At 45.3% G+C, this 27146-nt stretch overlaps 1 protein-coding gene across 7 annotated transcripts in view; it reads right to left on the bottom strand.

Moving 5' to 3' along the window:
- Positions 1-5476: 5476 nt before the first annotated feature.
- The window catches only part of NPAS3 (neuronal PAS domain protein 3), an 839196-nt gene continuing 817526 nt past the window's right edge, over positions 5477-27146 (bottom strand). For 6 of the 7 annotated variants that reach the window (XM_077908991.1, XM_077908998.1, XM_077908992.1 and 3 more), the window contains 3 exons: positions 15514-15661; positions 11863-11987; positions 5477-10089 (listed from right to left, as the gene is read on the bottom strand). In XM_077908991.1, coding sequence (XP_077765117.1) covers positions 8678-10089; positions 11863-11987; positions 15514-15661 — 1685 coding nt within the window. In that variant the 3' untranslated portion in view covers positions 5477-8677. The remainder of the gene's footprint in view (positions 10090-11862; positions 11988-15513; positions 15662-27146) is intronic. The other variant, XM_077908994.1, reaches the window with a different exon arrangement.

The following is a 27146-nucleotide window of genomic DNA, read 5'->3' as shown; positions in this document are numbered from 1 at the left end:
AAGGGTGGAGAGGGAGGAGGGTTTGATGAATAGAGGCAACCAGAAAATGTGCTTGATAATAACATGGCCATGATTGATGTTGTAATTCCTGAAAAATTATCATTGTGATATAATTATTTGTTTATGAACTGTGCCCTGAGACTCCCAAGTTTGTGATTATTCATGGCACAGATAAAACTCTAAAGTCAATAATTCATCAAGGGTATAATGGTTTTGTTTGGGGGAGGTGTGTGGGGGGGTCACATGGATATTACATCCTGTTTCTGACACTTCCGCTATAAATCTGAAAATTCCTTCAGTACAAGGAAGAGCTACCTCCTTATCCTCTGCTGCTGCTGCTGCTGCTGCTTTCTTTTTAAGTAGCTTTAATAGTTTGCATATATTTTAAAAACTGAAACTAATTTTGCTTTTCTAGAAAAATTCTTTCAACATAGGAACATTATCTGAGTCCTTCCTATTGGCATATCTCATGACTGCCATATAGGGAGAGATGAACAGAAGAATGAAAACAACTGTGCATTGTCCCCAGAGAAGCACAGGACAATCTTACACTAACCTCTTTGATTTTGATCCATAAAAAGGGACAAAGGGAGACAAAAGGAGGCCCATTCATTTTCAGAAAGTTGATGAGTTTGGCCTCATGATGCCTTCTTGAATTTTGAGTGGATGATTTTACTCAAACATATCAGGAGTCTTGGCACCGCTAACCCCATTCTGCCACCATAGAAGGGCTGATATGGTAGTTTGTCCAGTTTTTCCCATTTCCTTCTCTTGGTCATTTTTTCCCCTGCCTCAGCCCACTGGGAATCTTTGTTGTGGATGTGTTACGTGCCACAACGCTTCCGTAGATACTGCGGCCAGGGCTCACCTCTCCAGCAGGGCAGGGTGAAGTGGTCTCGGAGGGCATGTAAAGTACAATGAGAATGAGAAGTGTGTTCTCACAGGGACAGGCTCTTGCTCTCCTTCCATGCCTAATGAACTAGTGAACTGCTTTCCTCAAATTGCTTTTTACCTAGGCACGTGCCAACGTCACATGAGGGTTATATACATGTAGGAGGTCGAAGACTTACCTACCTTAACCAAGGTGAAGAAACCAAGGTGTTCTTGTTGACTAGAGGCTCAAGATGAGATAACAATTTGATGTGGCTGCTAAGAAGTGACTGTACTCTCAGTCTGTTTTAATTAAGGGCTCAGAGTCCTAGGGCACCTGGCTGGGTCAGTTGGTAGAGCATACAACTCTTGATCTCCAGGTTGTGAGTTTAAGACCCATGTTGGGTTTAGAGATTACTTAAAACAACAACAACAACAACAACAAAAACCCTGCCCGCACCCCCCCTGCAAAGAGTTCAGAGTCACGAGCAAGAGATGTAATGGGACTTCTTTTCCATATTGGCACCAGATGACACCTGGAGATCTGTGATTGGCCCAAAGTGCCATATTTTAATCAGAGCTCTTACAGGTTGAATTATGTCCTTCAAAAAGTTGAAGTCATAACCTCCGGTAACTCTGCACATGATAATGATTTCATTTTCTTCTTTCTACAGTATTGTAGATGTAATTAGTTACAATGTGATCATACTGGAGTGGAGTGGGCTCATAATCCGGTATGGCTGGTGTCCTTATTGGAAGAGGAGAGACACAGTGGGGAGCATACCATTTGAATACATAGAGACACAGAAGGGGCAGATGGCAGTATGGAAATGGAAGCAGAGATCAGAGTGATGAACCCACAAGTGAAGGAAGTGCCAAGGATTGCCAGTAGCCCACGAGAAGCTAGGAGAGAAACATGCCTACGCTCTCTCTCAGAGCCTGCCAAAAGAAACTGACCATGCTGGCCCCCTGAATTCAGGCTTCTATCCTCCAGAACTGGGAGACAATACATTTGTTTCCAGGCACTCAGTTCGTGGTAATAAGGCAGCCCTAGGAGAGAGATACAGGGGCCTTGATGAATTCTTGTAAACCCAGATGGGAGTGTCCAGACTAGTGAAGGCATCTGTCATGGTGCCACTGGAGAAACAACTGGAAGAACAGGTGACAGCCTGGAGAGGCGTGGGCCTCTGATAGCCATCTTCACATCTTTGAAGGCCACTCAGACAGCAGAGGGCCCCATTTAACTCTGGAGGTAAGATTTCTGCTTAGCATCCTCTAGAAATTACAACTGTCGATTAGTGGGCTAGAAAGACCCTCACCACTCAAATTAAGGAGACATGATTTTTTTAAAAGATTTTATTCATTTATTCATGAGAGACACACACAGAGAGGCAGAGCCACAGGCAGAGGGAGAAACAGGCCCCCTGCAGGGAGCTGGATGTGGGACTCGATCCCAGGACCGGGATCATGACCTGAGCTGAAGGCAGATGCTCAACCATTGAGCCATCCAGGTGTCCCAGGAGATGTGATTTCTACCTGAGAGTTGCTAAGATCCTCTGGATGATGCCTCAGTTTACAGCTCATTGGTGAGGATCTGTTATTAAAGGATACCTTCTTGAGCATCTAAGATACATTTACATAGCTGTCCATGGCATATGATGTTGGAGTTTACTAAGTTAGCAACTACTTGGGCTCTTTCTTCTTCTTCCTTTCTCTATTTGATGTGCCTAATTTATTGCTGCATACAGAATAGATTGTGTTCTTGACGCATATACCCATCCTCCAGCCAACATTTATTGTGGGCCAACTCTGTGCCAGCTGTTTGGACTCCCCAGGGAGGTGGGAATGAACACACTTGTTGCTTTGTCCATTTTGCTATTCCTTTCTTGATAGAAACTCAAGCTATTCTGCAATACCACATGGACATTTCTAGTGGGATCTCTGCTTCTTGACAAGTCATGTTTCCTTCCCTTTCCTTCCCTTCCCTTCCCTTTCCTTCCCTTCCCTTCCCTTCCCTTTTTCCTTTCCTTTCCTTTCCTTTCCTTTCCTTTCCTTTCCTTTCCTTTCCTTTCCTTTCCTTTCCTTTCCTTTCCTTTCCTTTCCTTTCCTTTCCTTTCCTTTCCTTTCCTTTCCTTTCCTTCTTTCCTTTCCTTTCCTTTCTTCTCCTTTTTACATGTCCTCATCCATCAGTATTCTGCAGATCTTTACTGAGCAAAGACTATTTGTGAATCACTGAGCAAGGCACTAAGGGGACATGAAGGTGAGCAAGCCATGGTTAGTGCTTGTGGTCCACCCGGTCAGCCCCCCTTCTTTATCATGATTCCTTAGGAGATATAGGAAAGCAGGAGCAGCTGAGGGTGATCACTTACCTTAGCACACGAGACTTGTTTCTTTAGCCTGCTAGTTGTTGTCATTCTTTGGGAATTATGCTCAAGAACAAGGCTTGTCTTTTGTCACTACGTGGTATGAAGTATTGGCAAAGGTATTTTTCTTTCTCTCCTAAGTCTTCTACTCTTTCTACTTTTTGAACCTGGGTAATTATCTTAGCTTGAACAGACTAGCTTCCAGGCTTGACATTCGACATTATCTCTTACCTTCAATGTAATGCCCAGGCCAGGTTAGCTTCAAATTGTTTTAAACATGCTCGGTAGAAACAGGCTTTGTCGAGGGGGAGGCAAAGCTGGGTAAGAATTATGATCCACAAGGACTACATTCAGTTCCTTATGCTCATCTAGAGCATGGCTTCCCTCGCGTCCCACCTGCTGCCTTTTTTGAAAACAATTTTTTTTCTTGTTCCTTATTGCCAAATAAACAAGAATCGGTATTGGCTGGGAAAGAGAAGAGGAAGGGTACAGGGAGCTGGCGACAGAGCCTTGTTCTGTCCACGACCTGCAAACTGGAGCCTTGACACATTGACTTGCCGCCAGCCTGGCAAGGGAGAGGTCCTGTGCCTCTGGGAGCTCAGGCCTTGGCTTGGCTGCCAGCCCCGGGGGCTGGGGAGATGGCAGGGCTTCCTTGACTGTCAGTGGGTCCGGGCCCAGAGCTCGCTTGCTCTCTTTTTGGCCCTGAGATGTTTATTATTTCATTAGTGACATATTTTAGCATTGATGGGTACAAATAAAGGACAGGGAACTTGCTGATACTAAGGGAGGCTTGAGCTTGGGTAAGAAATCCAGGATTTCCACCCCTTCCACTGCCGAAGCTCCAGATGCTGTGAGGATTTCATTTCACCCATCCCTTGACCGCTGCTGCTTTTCAACTCTCCTTGCCACCACCTGCAGATCACAGGGCTGAAGCAGGGTCCAGGAATAAAGTGTTATGGCCAATCAACATTGCTGTCAGCTGACAGAGGGTCAGCCCTAGTGCCACGCTCCTCTAATTGCCACTCTGCCTTGGCAGACAGCCCCTACCCCCCGCCCCGGACAAAGCTCTGGAGGCCACCACTAAGAGCCAGCTTCGGCAGGGCCTACCAGACTGAATGGCTTGGGTAGGCTGGCTTCCGCACCCACTCTGTTCAGGATGGAGCTTCCAGCCTCATCAGGTTTTGACCTGTCAATCTTGTTGTACTATATTCTTCTGACTCTCGGGAGCAAAAGAGCAGGAAACATTTTGGAAACACATAGGGAGAACCCAATTCGGTGTTCTTAATTACCTTCTCCCTATTTCCAATTTCCAAGTATTTATTTCAAGGACCCAGAGAGGACACGGTGGAGAAACCTAGGACCCTACCACCGTGGCCACATTTCCATATCCACCAGTCTGATGCCAGCCTCCACTAATAAACAGTACCCTCAAATTGGCAAATGTTACTGAAGACTTTAACTAGGGAGTGACATTTACTATGGTTGGTGGCTTTGGGACAAAAGTGTTTGCCTTCTGCTTCAGCTCAACCCGTTCATCTCTCTTCATTTTCTGGAGAGCACAGAATTAACTTGTGACCCATCTGTATCCTTATCTGGGAGATAGCAAGCTGAAGTTTTCTTTCTTTCTTTCTTTCTTTCTTTTTTTTTTTTTTGCTAGCCAGATGACCTGCCTTCAAACGTGACAGGCTGCATGCTGTGCGCTGACCTAACCAATAACAGCACAATCGTGACTTAGTCGCTTGTCTGGAGAAAGAAAATACATATTTAGTATAAAGAGACGATATAAGCAATGGAACAGTTGGTTATACATTATAGATTGTAATAAATGAAAATATCGAGTGCATTTTCAATGATTAATGTATGAAAACTGTCATCACTTACTGTGCATTAATCAAGAAAAAATGCACACTTCCCGTAGTGGTTACCATGCAGGCCCACTGTTCAGCTTTGATAATGTGCATAATAATGCTCAGTATGACAATGAGTTGGGGTAGCTGAAAATTTAGGATGGTTGCAAGTTTGGTGTAGTATTTGGATTAGCATCTTAATCTGTGCCTTGTCAGCCTCATCATGACACAAGCTATGCATTTTTTTTTCCAAAACTAGCAAAAATATGGATGTATCTTTTTTTTTCGAACTTTTTAAGAAAAAAAATCAATAGTAATGACCAAGGTACCTGCTTAAACAAATACTACCAGCACTCATTAGTTAGGATGGTTACATGTAAAAGAAATGATGCCAGATAGTAACAAATCCAAGAGAAGTTTATTATGAAAATGGCACCTGCGGATGAAAAAATTAAGTTACATAAAGACAACCATGTATGTGACATGTATGAGAATCTACAAAAGTATAAAAAGAACCCTGTTGTAAATGAAGTATGTACATTTCTGATTTGCAGCATTATCAATGGTCAATGAAAAAAAATGTTTCAAAATAAGCCAGGCACTCAGGAAGTTAGGTCCGGTTAGCTTCACACAAAACAAATGTACCATAGCTGTCGCTTTGTAACGTTTTAATTTTTTTTTTTATATATATATTGTAGAGTTGGTAACACTGCTAAGATTTTTACGAACAGAATATCCCTTTCCCCATTATTCAGCTACTTGGCACCAGTCTCCTCATAAAAGTTTTCATATATTTGTACAAGAAATAGTTAAAAACACAGACACAGTCTTCACAGGTAATGAAGTGTTTTTTTTTCATTTTGTAATTTTAAACACTATGGATTTAGACAGCAGCTGTGATTATCTGTTAGTTTAAATCACCAGAAATCATTTTGACACAACACAGAAACATTTATAAAAGAAAAAAAAAAAAAACAAACAGCTGTCTAGCTGTTCTTTGTAGCTGATAGGTGCATTCCTTTGATTGTTCGATAGCTAGAGTAGAGCTTCCAAAATTAATCTTTAAATATCATGACTGGCCTTCTTCACCTTCTAAACCTACTTAAATCCTTCAAGTAAGCTCACTATTAAAATTTGTGGCATTTCACTTCTTTTAGTTATTATTATTCCACAGTGATGTGGGCCCGACTCATGGCATCAAAGGTCCTAGAGGAAACCACGCAACACAGTGATATTCAAAGGACAGCCGAATTACTATATTAGCATTGCACACATAAACAAATATATATGACAATTCTATATTCCATTATCCCCTCCCCCTTTTGTTTTTAAAAAATGTGGGTTGACCTTTGAAATAATTTTCTGTCTCACTGATAATTGCTTTATATATTGCTCCATCAGCCAACCTGGAAGGAAACCAAAGAAAAGCACCCACTGCTTAGGTAGAGCACAAGGGACTCTGGGAATGTTAACAACTGAGGCTCTGTGGCATCAATTATTTAAAATATCTGAGCGTTATTCTTCAGTGCTTTGTGTTGCACTCCAGAAGAAAAAGTCATACCCAGAACTCCATTGTGGGAAAAATGGCTCCATTAACCTTGAGCTAGTTAAGAGTCTTTTTTATCTCTGAGAATGAAAAAGATTTTGGGGAAGGGTGTGGGGAGGGGGGGAGCGGGGTAAGGGTGGGTGGGTGGAGGATAGATGGGAGGGAGAAGGGGAGACAAGAGAGGGAGGGAAAGGAAGGAGAGGTCGGGAGAATATACACCAGCAAAGCAACAGCAGGGATTTTAAAAAGTGGAACGAAAGATTCACAGACAGTAGAAGCAGCATAGGGTGACGTTACAGAGGAAGGCCACCACACAAAACTCACTAACCCCCAAGAATCACTGATTCACTAGGACTGCAGGAATGGGACTGGACCACTCCGGACTAGAGAGAGAGCACAGAGAAGACAAAGGACAAAACAACTACGTTAGCTTAGTATATACTGCATATAGCAACACACATTGAAACTGCAATGGGGCCGACAGCCAAGGACACGTACACATTGCACACATTACAGTTCTCACATCTGTTATTAGATGCCTTAAAAACAGCTGCCAAAGATGGAGTGGAGGAAGAATTTATACTTGACAGTCATTTGGAGTGTTTGACACTACACTGATTTCTGGCAACAAAGACAAAATAGGAGATTTTTTTTTTCTTTTTCTTTTTTTTTCTTTTTTCCTTTTTTTTTCTTTTTTTTTCTTTTTTTTTTCTTTTTTTCTTTTTTTTTTTTACTTCATGTGCGGTTTTCAGTTGCGGTTATCTGTTTGAAGCTTATCAACCCACTCTTTAGTTTTAAACCATACTGGTTTCAACCTAGAAATAAGAGAACCAAAGGGGAAAAAAAAAAAAATGCCATCAAATCAAATCAGTCCCCCCAAATACAACCTTCCCTTTTTTTTTTTTTAGCAAGAAATGAAAAAGAAATAAAAAAGATGTTAAATATCTTTTCCTTCGTTTACTCTGAAGTGTTACTGAAGTCGCAAAAAATTAGCCTCAGTTAGACTGAGAAAAGGAAAAAAAAAAAAAAAAAGAAAAACAGCTCAACAAAAGGCAGTATGTAACTAAACTGCTCCTCAAATCAGTTTGATTGAGTTTTCCAAAGGCCCCTTTAAAAAGGGCTTTACTGACCCATTAAATTTAATGTGAGGCTATGTTTGTTAGTTGGGAGGTAAAAAATTTTAAGTCCTGCAGCAAACGTTAATGAGGGCTTTGTCTTAACTAACCAAGGAGACTGCAGCAGCGGACTCCAGACCAGGACAGAACACATTTTTTTTTTTTTTTTTTTTCCTAAACCCAGCCCAGGAGCTGCATTTTGTATGAAGACATTACAGATTAATAAATGATAGCACCATGGTTTTAGAAATTAAGTTAATGTTTCAGTAATTAACATTTAGTCCAACTTTTTTTTTTTTTTAAAACATTCTAGTCACAGGCCAGAAATTAAGTTTAAGAACCCAAATTATTTTTTATGTGCAAGTAAGAAAATCTTAAAATCTTAACCATAAAAAGAGAATTAAATTCTGCATAAAATTCTAAAATACTATCCCCCTATTTTAAAAGGAATTAGGAACCAGAACCAAAACCAAAACAACGAAACAGAACAGAACCGAACAACACCCCATTTCATTTGACTTCGTCAAACAGGGCACATTGTTTATGCTTGTCTCTTTCAATCTTGATCACATCAAGATCTTGGTGAAGGAACCCGATGGTTGTCACTTGAGAAATCTCTTGACCACAAGACTGAGTATTCTATGGCAGAGGCATATACACATTAAAGACATCTTAATAAAGATGCAAAGGAAAGCAAAACAACCCAACACACATCTTAGAAGAAGACAAAACGGCAGGCAACGGGTCATCGGACTCTCCGAAGGCAGAAAATAAACAATATCTTTACGGGAAAGAAGGAGTCAAGGTAAAGAAAGGGGGGTGCAAGGGGGCCGCGGTGTGGAGAGCGGACGCCGACCTGCTCGAATTCAAAGTGCTAGAATCAAAAGGTCTAAACGAAAACGCCGACGATGCCTCGGGGGGGCCCGCGGGGGCGCCTCAGTCCTCCTTGCGCTCCAGAGTCTGTGCCGCGTGGATGCCGTTGCTGTAGACGGGGAAGGGCAGCGTGGAGAAGAGTCCCTCGGCCGTGGTGAACACGTTGCCGGCGGGCATCTGCGTCAGGCTGGCGGCGCTCACGGCGCCCCCGAACGGTCCCGACATGTTGAGCCGGTGCACGTGGTGGTAGAGCATCTCCATGGGCGTCTTGGGGTCGAGGCCGAAGCCGGGGCTGTTAACGTCCACGAAGTTAACAGCGTGCGCGTTGGGCAGCAGGTTGCCCTGCATGGCCAGGGTCACCTCTGCGGGCGCGTAGCGGATGGTGCCGGTGGTGTAGACCCTCTGCGCCGCCGTGCTGGTGGCGGCCAGGGTCCCCGTCACCCTGTGCACCAGCGGGAGCACGACGTTGCCCGCCTGCAACCTCTGCAGCGCCTCCAGGTCCCCAGGGTACAGCAAGGAGTTGGCCGCGCCGGGGCCGCCGCCCGCGCCCCCGCCGCCCGCGCCCCCGCCGCCGCCGCCGCCCCCGCCGCCCGCGCCCCCCGCGCCCCCGCCGCCCGCGCCCCCGCCCCCCCCGGGGTGCTTGTCCCGCGGGGACGCCGAGAGCGGGGGCGACAGCGGGTCGGAGGCGACGGGGGCCAGGGCCGCGGGGGCCGCGGCGCCGAACTGAGTCTTGCGGGCGGCGGCGCCGTCGGCGCCCGGCGGGGTGAGGACCGAGTCGGGGATGGCCACGTGCAGCCCCCCGCCGCCCCCGCCGCCCTGCGGCGACGGGAAGTGCTCGGCGCTGGGGGGCTTGGTCATGCTGTAGGGGGACTCGTTCCTGGAGATCTCGCGGTTGGGCGGGTAGTTCCAGATGCTGCTGTCGTTGTCGAAGTTGATGGGTTCCGCGATCTCCGTCTTGATCTTGAGCACCGAGGCACTGTGGGGGGAGGACAGCAGCCGCGGGGGCTCCACGAGGCCCGCGTCCAGGCCGCCGGGGCTCGACGCGCTGGACAGGCGCCGCCTGCTGGCGCTGCCGCCCTTCTGCCGTTTCCGCCTCTTCTTGCGCTTCTGGTGCTTGCTGGAGGCCTGCGCGCCCGCCTCGCCCGCGCTGTCCGAGTCCTTGGCGCTGTCGGACGTGAGCGACTCGCAGTTCTGCAGCCGCAGGTCCGACTCGCTCTCCACGTAGCGCTCCACCTTGATGTGCATGGGCCCCAGCGCGCCGAAGCCGTCCTCGGCCGCCTTGGGGTTCTCGAAGTCCGAGTGCTCGAAGCTGTCGTCGCTGTCGCGGCTGTCGGGGTTGCTGGAGCTGGGCCCGTCGTCGTTGCAGTGCATGTCGTTGTCGCACGCGTTGCCCGACTTCTTCCGGTCGGGTTCCGGGTCTTCGCTGTTCTCCGACTGGTTACCCTTCTCGTCGGACTTGGAGTTCTCGTTGTCCTCTGCGTGGGGCCAGCGGGCGGGGGAGGGGGCGGGGGCAGGGGGGCAGGGGGGCAGGGGGGGCAGGGGGCGGGGGGAGGGGAGACAAAAGACACCTGGTTAGCAGGGCAGGACGCACGGCGCACCTGCTGGGGGGGCGCGGAGTGTGGGCCCACCTGGGCCGCTCCCCCACCTTCGCTACCGAGAGCCCGGGCTTTCTCCGTCTGGAAGGCTTCGACTAGCCAGCGGGCCCTTTACTCAGAGTGTGGGCGCGTCACACATGCACAGTCCCAGCTTTCACCCAAGCCTGCTAAATCAGATTCTGTATTTCAGCAAGATCCCCGGGCGATCGTTTGGCACGCTAACCTTTGAGAAGTCCTGCAAAAAAAAAAAAAAAAAAAAAAAATACTCGGGGCATCAGAGCCGATGATGATCTGGAATGAGAGGTTAGCGACACAGAAGCATGGTGGTGTGCAAGGTGACTTTCTACAGACGTCTGCACTTTCCGTTGGTGGATATTTGTTCATGATTGAAAACCACACTCCTTATTCCTGTTTTTCTCTGTAGCACTTGGCCGTGCAGGGAATCAGGTGGTGCTTATTCTCATTCGCCTTGATCTCTTCCCCCGACTACAGTATAGGCTCCACCGGGCGGGTGGTGGGATTGTTGTCTTTTTTGTTCCCTGCTATGTTGGTAGGTAAATAAGGCGCAGAGCGTGTCTATTCTGGAACTTCTGCCCTAGTAAAGAACTGGCAGATGAATTCAGCTTAGGATAGGAAAACAGTCAGGATCCTCTGCGCTTTTCACCTCCTTCCGCTTCCCCGAAGCTTTGTCTAGAGTAGAGGGATATGGGCGTACAAGCCTGGAGAGCAGGTGCCCCTAAGGATGGAAGGGTGGTGGTGGGGGGGGGACCCCTAGCCGCCTGGCACATTAGAGGGAGATAGATTCTCCCGGTAACACAACTCAGGAGATTTAGGGATGATGCTGATTTTGTGGCTCTGCTGTGACGCTTCTGGAAGGCGGGCTGTCCTGCAACCTTAGACAAATCACGGAACTACTTCATTTCTGTGGAAGACGTTGGGTCAGAAGAGGCTTAGGATTCTTTGCAGCTGTAAAACTCTGTGAGTTCTGTGCTCCCTGGCCCTAAGCGTGTCTGTGGAATGGGGGCTGGGGATTGGAGGAAAAGTAGATTTTTAACTTAACTTTCCCGAGCCCCAAAGAACTACCAGAAAGTCTGCTTTCCAAAGAACCCCTTACCTATGCCCTTAAGGATCCTGCTTTGGAGGCTCAGCCCCAACTCGGGAAAGATGTGAATATCTGGGGCTCAAAGGTACAGACTGTCTTAGAGATAGTGAAATAAACTGGCTACTGCTTCTGGTAAAGAGGCCAAAGCTGGCTGTGAAGTCAGGGCAGGACTCCTGTGTGGCCGTGGAGGGCGGACACTGAGTGACTGCTAAGCCAAGCAGGCGGTCTGTAGACTCGTATATGTACCGGCATGTTGGGGCTGTATTATAGAATAACGTGTTTTTGTGTATAAATACATCCCTTACCATACGTATGTATGTGTGTAGAGATGCCACGTACGTATGTGTGTGCACAGATGTATGTGGTGACACATAAACATACACACGGACGTACAGAGAGAGAGCGACCCGGTACCGATTTGATGCGACCTGTGTGTCTGCATCCGATGTCCTGGTTCTCCGCCCGGCTCCGATGGTGGCCCTGGGGCCGCCGCCCACCCCCGTGTTTGCGCAGGCCAGCCCTGAGCGTAGAACATGGAGAAGGAGGAATACCTGTAATACCTGAGGTATCTTTAGAGTCTGATTCAGAGTCGGATGTCTCCGAAGATTCCGAAGTTTTCTCCGGCAGGTGGGGGAGCTGTGCGATATCCATGGGTGTGTCCTTGTACTCGGGGTTACTGCGGGCGAGGGAGGCATTTATCAGGAGGGCGGACACCCCTTCTCCACGGTTTGCTTTTGACCATCTCCCCCCCCCCCGCCCCCCACCTCCTGGCCCCAAACTTCTGGAGCTTAGAGAGTTTAAAAGACTACGCGAGAAGCCATTTCTTAGGTCCTTATGGGACTTCTCCTGAGGCTGGGATTTCCTGTGCTGGGGTGCAGCTGCACCCTGCCACGAGGGCTGAATACCCAAATGCCACAGGAAAGCCACTAAAACGCTTTTAAATAATCAGGTGGGGCCGGGGACCAGGGCATTGCGCTGCTTGACATTCCTCCCAGTCTAACACATGCGGGGGTGGGGCGGGGGGAGAAGTACTCTCAGCTATTCCTTCCCATACCTCCTGGTGTGCCCTATCTCCTCTTGGGCTCCTAATGAGTCCATTGCCTCGGTACCCTTGTCTTGGTTCCTTGATGGAGCTTCTCAGCTGCTCAGATGGCTCCAGAGCCACTGAGTGAGGGTGGGGGCGGTGTGCCGAGCCCTTGGTGCCTAATGATCTGACAGATGCACAGGTGCACCTTGGGATGCATGGATTATGGCTACTGAACTGTCAACACACCCATTACAATCACATTTTCAGCCGTTCATGTGGTGTACACCTGTGGCTTGTTAAGCTGGAACTCTGATTGCAGTGGGGAGAGTCCCAGTGTGAAAGAGGCCCTAACAGAATGGATCTAACCCCATCTGCACAAATGTGCTTAATTTTTGTTCTATTTTTAATTCAGAAACAGGCCTCTTCTGGAAAAAGAGTGTGTGTTTGGTCAGTTTGAGCGAGCTATCTTCTAGAAATGCCACCTTCAAGGCCAGCCCAATGTACTAGCAAATGTGGGCTACTGTAATCTCGAGACACAAAGAAAGCCTTCTTGCCTCAAAGTGGAAAATGCCTCTTCTACCCTCCAGGATGGCTAGCCAACCAGATGATGATTACCGATTCATCTGCTAATCTCTAGTGAAATCCCTATATTTGAGAGTCACTGTTTCAGTAACCGCTCTAAAGCGGCCAGTGTCGCGGGGAGGGTTAATTCACCACGATGGATTATCAGGCATTTACTCCTTAGTGTGAATTAGCTTCAGGGGCAGAGCTTTCCCTAGATAATGAGATGAGACTAATGGTGGGAAGGTGGCCTTAGACTCTCAGTCTCTGAACACTCTGGAGTCCCTAATTCTACCAACACGTGAGAGAAGAGGAGAAGAGCAGTCATTTCAGAATGGGGAACGAGAGGCCTGAATGACCCAGAAGTGAGGGTTTTGAGAAAATGAAAATATTGCTCAGGGAAGAACAAAGGAAAGGAAATGTGGGAAAGAAACTTCAGTAAGTTACTCTTTTGCTAATATTCAATAGTTGCTGTTTTGCCAAGGCCACATCTTTTTCTTTTAGATCTTGAGCCTCTAGAAGTGATGCCAGTGAAATGGCAGACGTGGTGGTTTTCCTCTGCTAATGCCCATCTGCGTTAGTCTCCTCTGGTCCAGATGGGGGTTCACAAGTCACTTGTCACCCAGCTTGTAGACTTCTCCCCCTGAACTCAGGGTGAGTCTTTGGGTCAGCTGACACAGGTCTACCGTGTCTGAGATTGAGACTCTTGAGCCTGATAACTTGTCTTTGGTACCCAGACTACTTCAGTCCTCTCCCTATGGAATTAGATGGACTAGAATCACCAAACACTTAGGAGCTTGTACATTTGATCCCAGGCCAGGTCAGTGGTGTTGATCCAAAATTTCATGGACTGACCTCTCCTTAACCCTTCTCATTCCTTCCACTTGGGGGCAGAGTCGGGAGTCCTGAGAGGGATGAAGCAGTAAGAAAGATCCAGACAGCAAGAAATCATCTCCCTGAATGGGAGTGGCCAAGTGTACAGACGACTTCAGTGTACTGTGTTCCATCAGCATGGGGGACAGATTATCTTCCAGTCTGTGGCGTTCCTGTTGCTAATGCCTGATTTCTAATAATAATAATGGGTCTCCTTGGCGCGACGACATTTTTGACTAGCAAAAGAATGTTCATGCCACAATACCTTATTCTGATTTCTCTTTGGCATGTGAGTTTTTATAACCTGCATTACACATAGCCACTGTTTCATAAACCTCTTTGTAAAAGGATTCCTTGGCATCAGAACTCATCTTGAGCATATCACGAACACAGGAGAAAGTTCACATGAAAATCAGGCCTCGGAGAAAGCCACATTAAATACACATACTTGGACCTTTGGAGAGAATTACTGTAGCGTCGAAGAGGTCAGAAAAGGAAAAAGAAAGTAGATAAATGAAGACTCTTTTAAGTGGTGCACATTAAGGCCCTCTCTAGAGCAATAATCATTAGTGTCTGATTGATATGCTATTGGTAGCAAGCACATTCATGCCTTCAAGTCATCACCAATGTACGTGAACACACTCTGAAGGGTCAGTGTGCTGATGAGCCATGGTTGTCAGCATCTCGGCTCCATTTGGCTGTCTCCGAGAAAAATGGGATTCAGGTACTCCCTGTCTAGATTATCAGCCAAAGGGCACCAACTTCCATTCATAAGACCTACTGGAAGCGTTCCTATTCAGACCACGTGTTGGGTTCTGCTTGGTGGCTTTAGGCCAAGAGAAGCCAAAAACTGGAATGACAGTGACGGGAGGCAGCCAGGCTGCGAGCATTCTCATAGTTTCATGACGGAAACGGTGGGAGACCTCCAGGAAATTTTGCCCCCAGAAGCAGCCCAACCAAGGTCTTGGTTTTCTTTTTGCTTGGTTGACTCCAAAGGCAAAATGCTTTGGATGAGGAAGGAGAGAGATGAGGAAGGAGAGAGAAGAGGGGTCGCAGACTAGAGTTTAGGAAGCTTGTTGAGCCTGGCCTCATTTATGGATGTAAATTGGCGGGCACATTAAAATAGCAGTAAAACTAGACCAAAGTTCCATGGCACGAGGCAAAAGAAGATTGCTTTCATTTATTTACCGATATTGCCTTGATTCCGGCAAAGCAGCCCACTTGGCTTACCAAAACTTGAATGCCTAGGGAATCAAATGCTGTGTAATATGCTTAAGGTTTCAAAGGGATGGGATACAGGAGGGATATAATGGACCCTGCCACTTTTTCCCCATGCCCTTTTGCTTAATTTTCTCAAGGATTGGAATGCACGAGTGTAGGTTTATGGGGTGGGGAGAAGGAGGTGCCTCTTGAATGCTTCATCTGTCGGCAAAAGTCTGTCACTTTTTTTCCTTTCTTTCTAGCCTGACCATTTGTGGGGGAAACCAAAGCAACCTCTGCAGAGCTGCCCAAATGTTGACAGACCAAGAGTTACTAAAAATGTTGTGAGTCTGCCCTGGAAGTCCCCTCCAACATTGCTCTGATCTTTCCATATTTCTTTGAATCTTGTGGAAGGAAAAGCAGAATTTCCACATATTTCCACACCAGATACCGCCAAAAGATAATAAGACATGTCAGCTATTAACCGTGGGCTGCATATTTTATAACTGACACAGAAATGAAAAAGAATTAGAAAATATACCTAAGAAGATAATTCACCCAGATGATATTCTTCTCATTTGCGTTCTTGGCATTAATAGCTATGGTGGCACTAGACTGTATCCAAATATATCCTCCATTCTTCTGCATCCAACGATAGTACTTCGTCACACACTGGCCCTTATTCAGCACTGGGGGAAAAAAGAACAAAACAGAAGGCATTGTGTATTAAGATGGGGACCAAATGATTATCATCTCGGTAGAACGGCAAGCTTTGAAAGGGGGGGGTCCCACACCACACTAAGCCAGGGGTGCCCTTCTGTATGCTTAATGTAGAATGCCATTAGTAGGACAAATAAAATCAACAATTCAGTGGAGCGAGGGTTACTAGCATTTGTAGCAGGACTTTATTCCGTTTTGGGCAGCCATGGTGTGAAAGGAAGAATAAAAGGACTACAAATCTTGTTGGCTCACAGAATACCTAATGTGGTGTGGATATTGTCAATGGGTTTGACGTCAGACGCTAACAAAGGAAAATCTGTATGTGATTTATTCATAGCTGCGAGGTAGATCTCTTTGAGATCCCAGATATTTGAATGGTTCCGAAGATGCTTTACCCTGTCTTTGATCATTTCACCTGAGTGCAAGCAGCATCAACCAGTGTCCTCCTACATCTGTTCCTTTTGATCTTGTCTAACAGAATTTATAGTCTGCGTATGAACAAAATTTACATTGGTCAATCCGGGGAAATTCTGGTGAGACTTTACTGACTGTTGGAACAAAATAAATCCCCCGACCAAGTCAGGGAGAAACCCTGGCCTAAGGGAGGCACGGAATTGACTTGGCTAGAGCCAAACAGAGTGACAGCTCCACACACGCTCTGAAATATGGCCCCAGATGAAGGAACAAGTAAAAACAATCAGTAATGTGAAACGGTGCCATTAAATACCCACTGAAGGAGAGCTTTAAAATGCAGATGTTAAAAATGATACTTTAACCAAAATCTTGCCAAGTTGAAATTGATTTGATTTGTATCTGGGTACTCCTGAGCTAGTAAAAGGGGAAAGTGCAGTAAATCATCCCCTGAAATAAAGTGCTATGGAAAGGAATGGTTTAAAAGGATGCCGGAAATGTGAAAAACCTGCGGTTATTACTTGGCTGGGGATCGCAGGGACTCCACACCCCCGAAAGCGCGCCGGCTGGTTGGCCACTAGAGGGCAGTGTGCACTCGTCCACGTTGCCCACTTTTTGGCATGTCCTTGTCTCCGTCTGCTAAAATGAAAAACCTCTAACTGCTGTAATAAATTTGGCTAAATTAGCTGCTAAATGGTTATCTCAAGTAATATGTATTTGCATTAATCATCTTGCTCTAAACCAGAACAAGCCAGAGTCCTAAAGACGTAGTAAATTCATATTGTCCATTTAATTACGGCTAATAAGTGCTTCATATACAATAGTTTCATGAAGTACATTTTGATTTTTTTTTTTGTGGGGGGGGGGGTTGGATGGGTAAAAGGAAGTCACTTTGGAGAAGAGCCGCATTTTGAGGCCGTTGAAGCTCATCCCGTCGTGTCTGAGCTGCTCTTCCCGGCTCTAAAAGTGATCACAAATCTCCCTCCACGTCCTCTGTCCGTAAACACAGAAGCACCGATGCTTTCCTCCTATTCTTCCTTTTCCTCACAATGCACCAAAAGGATGCTTGTAAAATTTAATAATTATGTCTTCACAGTTGCTCGAGAAAGATTCGTTCGCTTTGATGAGCGCTTCAAATAGGGGCAAGCTCTACTCTACTCTGAGGCCATTCAACAGTTTAGGGTATTTGTAAGGCCCGGAACTGTCATCTTCTCTCGGTGGCGGTGGCGGTGGCGAGGCTCCACAGGTAGCATTGTGCTCTCCTTTTGTCGGCGATTGTAAGTTGTGCCATTCTGCATGCATGGGTTCCCGGGCTACAAAACTGCGTGGTGAGGCTGAAAGCAGTAAAATACTCACTCTGCCATACAGCTCTTCTGTCAAACCGTTGTTGCATGCAACAAGATGTGCTTTTATTCAAATCCTCTCAACCTGGTTAACTATTAATAGAGGAATGACGGGTCATGAAGTTCTGCCCACTATCTTCACACAGAGAAACTTCCAGCACCCCAGTCAGCGGTTGGTGTCTAATCCCATCTGCTGTGTATCTGGAGTAAGGAATAATTTCAGATGGATCTGGTACTTTTTAACAAGGGCAAGGAGACCCAGAGACCCCTTTTCAAAATCCCACATGAAGAAAACACTGAGATAGTAGTTGACATCGGCCCAGGCCGGCTGGGGATTCCGGACCGGACTTTGACCAGACGTAGGTAGGCGAAGTGAAAACGTTATCTCCAGGGGGGAGTGCACAGAAAGGGGCAAAGTGAGACAGGAATTCCAAAGTTAAATTAGAATTTGTAGAATCAATGTAAAGATCCCCCCACCCCCATTCCTTATAATACTTTCTCTTACTTCTAAACAAAGAGAGAAACAAAATCTCAATTCTGAACTGTACAGCCAGCAAAACATCTCCCTCCCCAGTGAGCTCCGCCTACGTGCAGTGAAAGGGGCTGAAAGACTCAGAATGTGGCCTTGTCTTCTGGAGCTAAGGCTACAGGACTCTGTTTCCCAAGAAGAAATACAAATTTAGCATGGCCAGGAGTGCAGCCTTCCTCATCCCCCGGCCAAAGGCCATCTAGCAAAGAGAGCAGACCTACTTGGGAGAGGCAGGCTTGGCAGGTGGTCACATGAGGAAGTATTGTGGAAGGACCCCCAAGGAACGGACCCCCCCTCCCAGACTCCTTGGGGGGTCAGGCAGCTACTTGAATGCCTTAGCTTGCTGTGGTCAATGCCACAAACAGATCTGGGAGCCCATTGTGGTCAGTTGGAGAAAACAAGTTTCACCTACTCCATTCATTTGCCCCGGGCCAGACTGAAAGTGGTTCGGAAGAGGTAAAGACACCTTCCGGCCTGGACCTGGATCATGGCAATTCCCTGAGGACTTCCTGAAGGAGACCTCCATGCGTCAGTGGCAAGCCAGACAGGGAGAGAGAAGGCACTGAGTTAGCTCCTACTACAGCGGGAAATGGTCACTCAAATACTGCCCTGGTTGTATTGGTTTTCTGGGAGGTCCCATAAAAAAGGAGTCACAATAGAATTTTGCTTCTTTTAGAATGAACAGGAATAATTTTTGCTTGGGGCTCCAGAATATACATTTATGACTTGGGGATGAAGCTTCTTTCTTTAAAAAAAAAAAAAAAAATCATACTGGCAAATCAGTTGGATCATTCCAGCTGCGCCAGAGGCAGGATCTGACAGCTTTTCCTGAGCTCATGTGGTCCTAATCAGCTCAAGAAGAAAAGCCACCTTGGTGCCAGTTTGAAAGAGATTTTTAGTTTGTAATAAATTAGACAACTTGAAAAAACACAAGAACTTTTTCAATTCTCTTTAATCCAGTGGCTGTTGTTTTTATTTGGGAGTTTTAGCTTTCGATATTGGGGAAAAATGAGAGAATGATTGTGTCAGGCTATTTCCTAAAATCTCTTTTGTGGGGAAACTCTGAAAAAGGCACGATGTGAGTTACTTGATATGGAAGTCCTCAAAAAATAGCTAATTGTCCCTTGAAAAGAGATAGAGTCATCAAACCAATGAGCTGCAGAGGAAGTTCATAACAGTGTGCTCAAACTAAAAAGAGAGGAAGCAGAGAGAAAGAAAATTTATATGCGGGTCATATTTTTAGCTCTGTACCGGGATATGGCGTGAGTACTTTTAACATGAAACCTGGCATCTTCTCTTTGATTTATCTCAAAGTTTACTTTTTGGTGTCTGAAACTTCGGGTAGAGCAGCCCGTGTTCCCCTCACTGGATTCACCCATCATATCATAACATCTCTAGAATTATGTCTTTCAAGTTGTACCATAGGAATTCGTTTGCATTCAGGGATCTCACAACATCGGAGGGGCCTTTACTGAGATTTTACAGGGCACTCAAGGAGATATGAGGGGATGGGTACGTTTCCCCCAGGTTCACTTATAATCTCGAATGGTCCCAGGTGTAATTCTGAGCACCTCTGGTACCCCGTGAGAACTTGTTCCCCTGGCTGGAAGTCTAGGGTGGGACCAGTTGTTCTCGGCTGCTGTTGCTCCAAGAGGAACCAAGTAGCTGCCCTCAGCACCACCCCATGTTCCAAGCTAAGGCTGCCTTTGAGTTGCAGGCTGTGCTCTTTCGAGGACAGGGTGGCCCCACGCTTGTGAGAAGAATAGAACAAGGAGATGTAAACGCTCCTGGTTGAACCACTCCAGTGCTGCTGGTTTGACAGTTTGGGGCTATTTAGCGTCAAGATCCCACCCACCCCTGATTGCGAAGGGCATGACCCATACGCTTCACTTAAGAGAAAACTGCAGGGAACTTCCGATTTTTTAGGACACGTGACCCCTTATGTCAAATACACACTTGCCCCACAAAAGACTGCGTGTTCAGTTTTCTTGAATACCTTTGAAAAATGTCACCTGGTCGGTCTCTTGATCTGAGCCTAGTGGTGGCGTCCAAGGAGCGCTGGGCCTAGAGGGGAGCTCCTCCCCCCTGAGCCCCAGGAGCTCTCGCCGAGGCACACATCCATGGCTCTGCACACAGCCACCAACAGAGGGATTTCAGTTTTCCTCGGGAAAACTCTGTCCCCAGAAATAGACCGATGATTGAGAGGACATAAAGGAAGCCTGTGTCTGTGGCAGGAACATAATTCTGTTAGTAAATCAAAACAAATCAGTACAAGTTTGCCTTCAGAAATATGGAGAAAAAAAGAGAACATGGTCTCTTCCTGTTGGGCCGTTCTACCAAATCAAAGCCAAAGAATCTAAATAGTGAGTTACTTGTGTCTTAAAAAGAAGGAAGCAGTCTAATTCAGTTTGGAGAGGAGATGAAGAACACATATCAAAAGCGGTCTTTTAGCGAAGTGTCTCACAAAAGGACATTTTAGTGGCTTGCATATGCATTAAAAAGCTGCAATACTTGGCGTATTCAGGTAAGTATAGAATAAATAGGAAATGGTGAGATCATCGGAGATTGCACACTTCACATTCACACAGCTGAACAAAGAGCTTCATTATCGTCATGGAGATATGAGGACGCATCTGCGGCGCCATTCACCCGGCCGGGAGGTACCTTCATCAGTGGCTGCAGAGAATGGAGAGGGGGTGCTGTCTCCCAGGAACTCGAATATTATTTCTGAATTCACTAATGTGGAGAGTGTGCAAGTGAGGGGGGGTGGTGTGTGTGCGCTAGAATCACACCTTTCTACTTAATACCACAGTTGGGTGCTTAGCTGTAGCCACTGGTTTCCTTTCTACATTCACAAAACTGGCAGATGAAACATGAAAAAGAATACTGACTCTTTAATCTCTGCTTCTCCACCTAAGGCCCAAGGCAGGCTGACAGGGAACTTCATTCTGGAAACAGGACTTTTTTTTTTTTTTTTTTTTTAATTCTGGATTACTTTTTCCTCTGCTTTTGAAAAACTGTGGGCTATAGGCGAATGAACCTGACATAGACTTAAAATAGGAACAAGTTTCTTTATCTAAAAGTTATAGTCCTTGATGCTTACAGGAAGGTCATTTTCAAAACCCACAGGAGAAAGAGCATTAGAGGCAGAAACTGTGCATTAAGTGCTTTATTTACTTGCAATCGAGACGGTTTTTCATTTAGAACTGCTCATAGGATCAACCAAGGCTTTGATGCTGTGCAGACTTTCCTATAGATTTTGCAATTAGTGAGCTAGATGTCTTAAATAGCGGGCATCCACAAATTGGTTTTTTGTTTTTTTTGTGAGTCTATGTGCCGAGCAATATTTGGTAAAGTTTAATGATATTTGATACTTAACGTGAGTTACGAGCTTGAGGACAGAAGACCTGTGGATGGTCTGTGAATGACTATGCATCATCTATGGATTTTCCCCCTAATACACTAATGACAGGCCCTGCTTGAATTGCTATCTGTGTGATTTATCACCTCAGAAGAGGTTTTTTCCTATACCACTGCCAATGGATAGATTTTTATTAACTGTTAATATTGAATCATGCAGAAAACTTTTCATTGATTTAGGAAATGTCAATTTGTTAAGTTTAAAAAATAAATTCCTCTTTTCTTCATGATAATGTACTGAATGGGAGACCAAGGCTTTTGAACACTGATGGTATGTTCTAGGACAGGAAAAAATCAGTGATGGTTGGCAGGAGTGACGTCCGAGATCTCAGATTTTTTTCAAACTGTTTCAATTCGGCCAGAGTTTCTGTGCCACTCATTCTTGCCCTTCTTGACCTAAAATACTTAAGGACAGGTATTTCTTAGCCCTTATGCTTTTTTTTTGGTGGTGGTGGTATTGGGGTGGGGGTGGGGGGGACGGGATTTGCCATATAAGGGAAGCCGTGAACTCTTCAGCAGGGAATTAAGAAAAATTTATGGTGAGGAAATGAAGGAAATGGTGGATTTATCCACTCATTCAATGGATATTCTTTTGAGTGCCTACTGACTCTGTGCCAGGCACCAGGGATCTCAAAGTCCACAAAAATTGGTCGTGGGCCTGTCCCTTTATTAGTATTGGTCATGGTAATTCCACTCCCTTACCAGTGATTGCTTTAGGTTTGGAAAGTGGTGGAACACCGGACAGTGAGACCCACGGGGAGGTCTCTCTCGTTGAGAACCATTGGAGAAGTTTTCTTCATTCTGAAAATATAGGACTTACCTCGATTTGCCTTTCTATGGGAGACAGATCATCTTCACTGAGAAACTCGTAAACGTAATAACTCTTATGGGAAGTGGGATGAGGGTCTGAAAGCACAGGGGTCTGACCTGGCCTGGGGGAATTCGTCACCTCCTTTTAAAAATGAAGTGTTGGGCACGGTTAAGCTACAATGTAGGGAGAACTAAAACAGGGTAGAAGGATAAGGTTGGATCTTTGCCTCAGATTTACTTTATGTCTCTCGTGAACCCTGTGTTTCTGGAGGAGGTCATTTTATGAAGTCCACTAAACCTCTTTAACAAGAAATACATAGGTGGGTGAGGCATAGGTATAGAGAACACATGTTTGGCAAAATCAGCAATACTTAAAGGAGCCCAGGTAAATGTCATTTGTTCACCTGTTGTGTAGATTTTTCAGAAACCCAGATACTTTGTTGTGAAAATGTGTCAGATTCTCCCATGTAGCAGTCACTGTTGGTTGTCCACTGAGCAGCTACTCCTTTTTTTTTTCAGTTTTATTTAGAAATAATTGACATACATCACTGTGTGAGTTTAAACACACAGCGTGGCAGTGGCTCAGCTTACATATATTATGAAACAATGACCACAAGTAGGTTCAGCTAACATTCATCTTCTCATGCGAGGTAAAATAATAAGGGAAAAGAAAGATAGAAGAAGAAAATGTGCTTCTTGTGAACTCTTCGGACTGACTCGCAACAACTTTCCTACAGATCCTGCAGCAGTGTGAGCTGCAGTCATCATGTTGTGTATTGTGCAGCTCTTCTATCGCTTGTTCCTGGATAAGGCAACTTTCCCAAGTCCCAAGGGGGGACAAGCCTTGATTGTTGAAGCCAGACCTGGTAATTGCATCCAGTGTGTGGCTTAGGCTTGGGCACTTGATGAAATGCTGGACAATGAGATATAGGGGGGCTTCTCTCTACTGGAGGGCCTGTATGAGCATTTTCTTTCAAAAATGAACACAAAATAGTGACTGACCCTTTCCTGACTTTGGGCATTGTCTTGTGAGGAACTGGTGATGGGCAGTGCTACAGCTCTGTTTTGATCATGAAGAGAAAGGAAAGATGATTACAGAGAAAGTTTAAGTCATTTTTGCTTGGGTTTTCTGTTACTCAGTAACGGGATGCATTCTAGTCGATGTGCCCTGCCAAAAATTCTAGGAAGCCAGAGGGGATGCGGAGTTCATCAAGAGGTTCAAGTGACCTGATCCTTAGTTAACACAAAATTTATGGAAAAATCATTGTATGCTAAACACATACACAAATTAAATCCCCATGCCACTCATTTGTATTAAACAAGGAAGTCTGAGGTTTTTTTTGAGAGAACGCAAGGTATCAGTAAATCAACATTTTAAGGAAAGTAGTTATAAAACATAAAACAGCATTTTGTTCTTAATCTTGTATAATGTACTAGAAATGATGGAACTGATTTTAGTTAGTTTGATTTAGGTTAAAATGGAAGTCTTAGAAGTATTTTTTTTTTTTTTTGAGCATGTTTTATAAGAGCAATGGGTTAGTTTCTCTCAGATATTAGATGTTCTGTTTTATGATAATAAAAGCAGCTACGGATTGAAATAGTAATAAGGAAAAGCCCAGGGATCAACGTTAGGATTGTTTTAGAATATATCTCTGTCCTCTCGAAGTTCCAGCTTACTTCCTGGGCAGCGAGGAAAGATTGTGTACTGTTGTATTCTGTGTCCTTTTATGCTCTTCTAAGCCTGGAATGTCCCTGACCCTGCACCTCTGCCCACCTCCTGCCACCTTGGCTTCTTGCTATCCTCTTTCAAGTTCCAGGGCAGATGTGCTGTCTCTGGGACTTCTCATCCTCCCTTGTTGCCCTGCCCTCCTCCCTGACCCCCCATCTCAGGGGTTCTGTGTTTTGTTCATACATCTCAATAGTCCTTTTTTATACTATGTTTTCAAAATTGGCTGTTTTCGTGCTATCTTCCCTACTAGTATGTAAGCTGCTGGAAGGTAGAGACCACACCTTAGTTATTTTGGAAACCTTATTGCAATACCACAAAGCTTTGTACATAGTAAATACTCACAGATGTTAGATGAATTTGAACAGGGAAAATGTTACTGTTTGTATTCACACATACAACAAGTACTTGGAAAAAGATTAACCTGGGGAAACAAAACCCAAAACACCTCCTTTTGCCTACAAATTGACTATTATTTCTGTTTACACTCTATTAGCTTTCTCCACTGATGTTCAAAACTTTACACCTTTGTAAAGAAGTTCATCTCTTTATCAAGTAGTTATGTACTCGTTTCATTTGAACCCTGACTGAGATACCCTCAGAGCCAAGTCGCTACTTGTACTTTACTAATATTCACAAAATTCAACCAACTGGAGGGGAAAATGAAGCGCTTAAGATTGTTAGGGGCAGCCCGGGTGGCTCAGCGGTTTAGCGCCGCCTTCGGCCCAGGGCCTGTTTCTGGAGACCCAGGATTGAGTCCCACGTCGGGCTCCCTGCATGGAGCCTGCTTCTCCCTCTGCCTGTGTTGTGTCTCTGCCTCTCTCTCTATATATATGTGTGTCTCTCATGAATAAATAAATAAAATCTTAAAAAAAGATGATTAATCAGTCTGTATTTACTTTTACTTCATGTACAAGAGTGCTTTTGACATACTAGTATAGTCAGTCCTCAAACATTAACCTGAATGGGAGTCTGCTAGGGATCTTGTTAATCGCAGATCTGGACTCACTAAGCTGGGGGTAGGCGTTTCTATAATGCAGGGGAGCAAGGACACTCAGCTGAGAGTTAGGCCCTTGTTGGTCTCTGTTCTCTATCTGCCTGCTTTTGGATCAGAAAAGCCAAAATCGGTACTTTCCCGAAAAGAAGGAAAAAAAAAAAAAAGAAGTAAAATAATACCGGTAATTCACTTCTGCATAAAACCCTGACTTTATTTTGTCTCCATGTGACAATCCGTCTTGGTTAATGGAGAGGCACATGATGCAGACTGACTTGGCTTCTGAAAACAATCTGACGTGGTAGCTGTAACACACATCATCTTTCAGGGGCATTTTCATATTCATATGGAAGAAGAGGAAAAGCTCATTTGCTCTGGGAAAAAGTCCAGCCAATGATCAGGTCGCAGCCAAATCCCCGAAGGCCCTGCTCCGAAGAAGGCTAAGATCAGAGAATAGAAAGAAGTCCTCTGTGCTATTTGTACTTGGCCCACCCACCAAACTTTGCGCCGTCCTCTCTCCCCACACTGCAGCTTCCTTTACTGTGTGCGGTGGCTGCATACCCAGATCAACAATTAAATTCCCCCTTTGTTTGTGTGGCAGATGACAAATGCATGGAGGACATCTTGTGTTTCCGAGGCAGGCAGGGCACTTACTTTGATTGATGCTCGGTTGTGGAAAAAAATGAGCTGGGAAGGAATTACAATGGAGGGCCTGCAGACTGGAAGGGGATATACTAATTAGTCCTGCATTAAGCAGTCGGCTTGCATTTGGCGATGAGACGCCTTCAGGAGGGAAGCGTAGGGGTTATTGATGCAAACAGCATGCAATGCATTCTTCCAGGTAGCTGTGCATGACTTTTGTCAAGAAGGATAAAATTTTGTAATTAAGAAATAAAGACCAAGGCTACTGTATTTTTTTTAATGCTCCCTCAAATATATCGGGTGGGCCATGCTTTCTCTATAGGCTCTCACAGACAAGCTGGAAGTCCTTCTTTCTTGGTGAAAGAACTCTTCCAGAGTTTCCTCATCCTGGGTAGCATCCTAGGAGGGGAGAAACGCTACCACTTCTATCCTTTCTGGCTCCTTTTCACTAACGTCCCACAGCTACAGAGCCTCAAGCCTTGCTAGTGGAGCACATCATAGAGGGAAGAGAAGTTTCCCTCCACCACTCTTTCTAGGTTTGAGAGAGTTGCTCATTTGACCCGGAAAGGACCCTGGGGATATCTTAAGACAAATCCAGCAACTTCTACAGACAAAAGGTTGGATTAAAAGGGACAAATGAGAAATGCAAAACCTGTTTCTCCATTTGGTTTAGCATTCGTGGCTTGCCCGTCTGTATTTGGGCTGGCGGCAGAGGTAGAGTAGTAGATGGTGGCGCTGCTCTCCTGTGCTCCAGCTAACCGGGGCGTCGGACTCAAGGGAGGCCTGATCAGTCAGCTGGAGATCGGTACCTCCCGAGCAATGGAGAACTGGAGACTGCTAGGCAAAGATGCTCAAATAATTGCTTACATGAGTAGTTTAAAATTCAAACCTCGAAATGTTGATTGTGTCAATTTGCCCTGGAGAATCAGTGAAATTGGGTTCAATGACTCCAGTGAGGTAGCATAAGGAGAAAAAAATCAGAGAGGTCTTTGGTCACAGTGTGAAAGAAGAGGTCCTACAACCCCCTTGGTCTTAGAATCCCAGTATAATTTCACTCACCCACCATGTTGGTATAGATAATGCGATTCTTAGTGATTCTTTATGTTGAAAGCCAGTGTACTATCAGGCGTCTCATGTTAACTTAGTGGGAGAGTGAATGGTCCAAAGTTCTTGGTTCAACTGATGGAAGTTGCCAGTTCCTGATGCAGCTGAGATTCCCTTTTACTTTTCTTATTCTAGAGACAAGTTCATCTACGGATTTACAGATGCCTATGCTAGGAAAAAGATATAAGTGATAAAGATAGCATTTTGAGTTATCAAAGACTATGGAGTCTTTTTTTTTTTAAGTTTTATCCATAAACTGGAACATAAGACAGATATCAAAATATCAGAAATATTATCAGATGGGCTAAAACCTGTCTTTCATGCACAGGCACAGGAGTTGTGCCAATAGCTCTAGGAAGAAAAGCTAAATAGTTAATGCGGTTTATTTTTTAACCATCCCTTTGTTTTAGAATTCTATCTTATTCTTGAGCTGATTCTCTGTCACCATGACCTTCTTCTGCCAAGAAGGTACAGT

Source organism: Canis aureus, chromosome 9 (assembly GCF_053574225.1).
Source record: "Canis aureus isolate CA01 chromosome 9, VMU_Caureus_v.1.0, whole genome shotgun sequence".
In the NCBI taxonomy this organism is placed as follows: domain Eukaryota; kingdom Metazoa; phylum Chordata; class Mammalia; order Carnivora; family Canidae; genus Canis; species Canis aureus.
The sequence above is the reverse complement of the archived record's forward strand: the minus strand, read 5'-3'. Positions and strand labels throughout refer to the sequence as shown.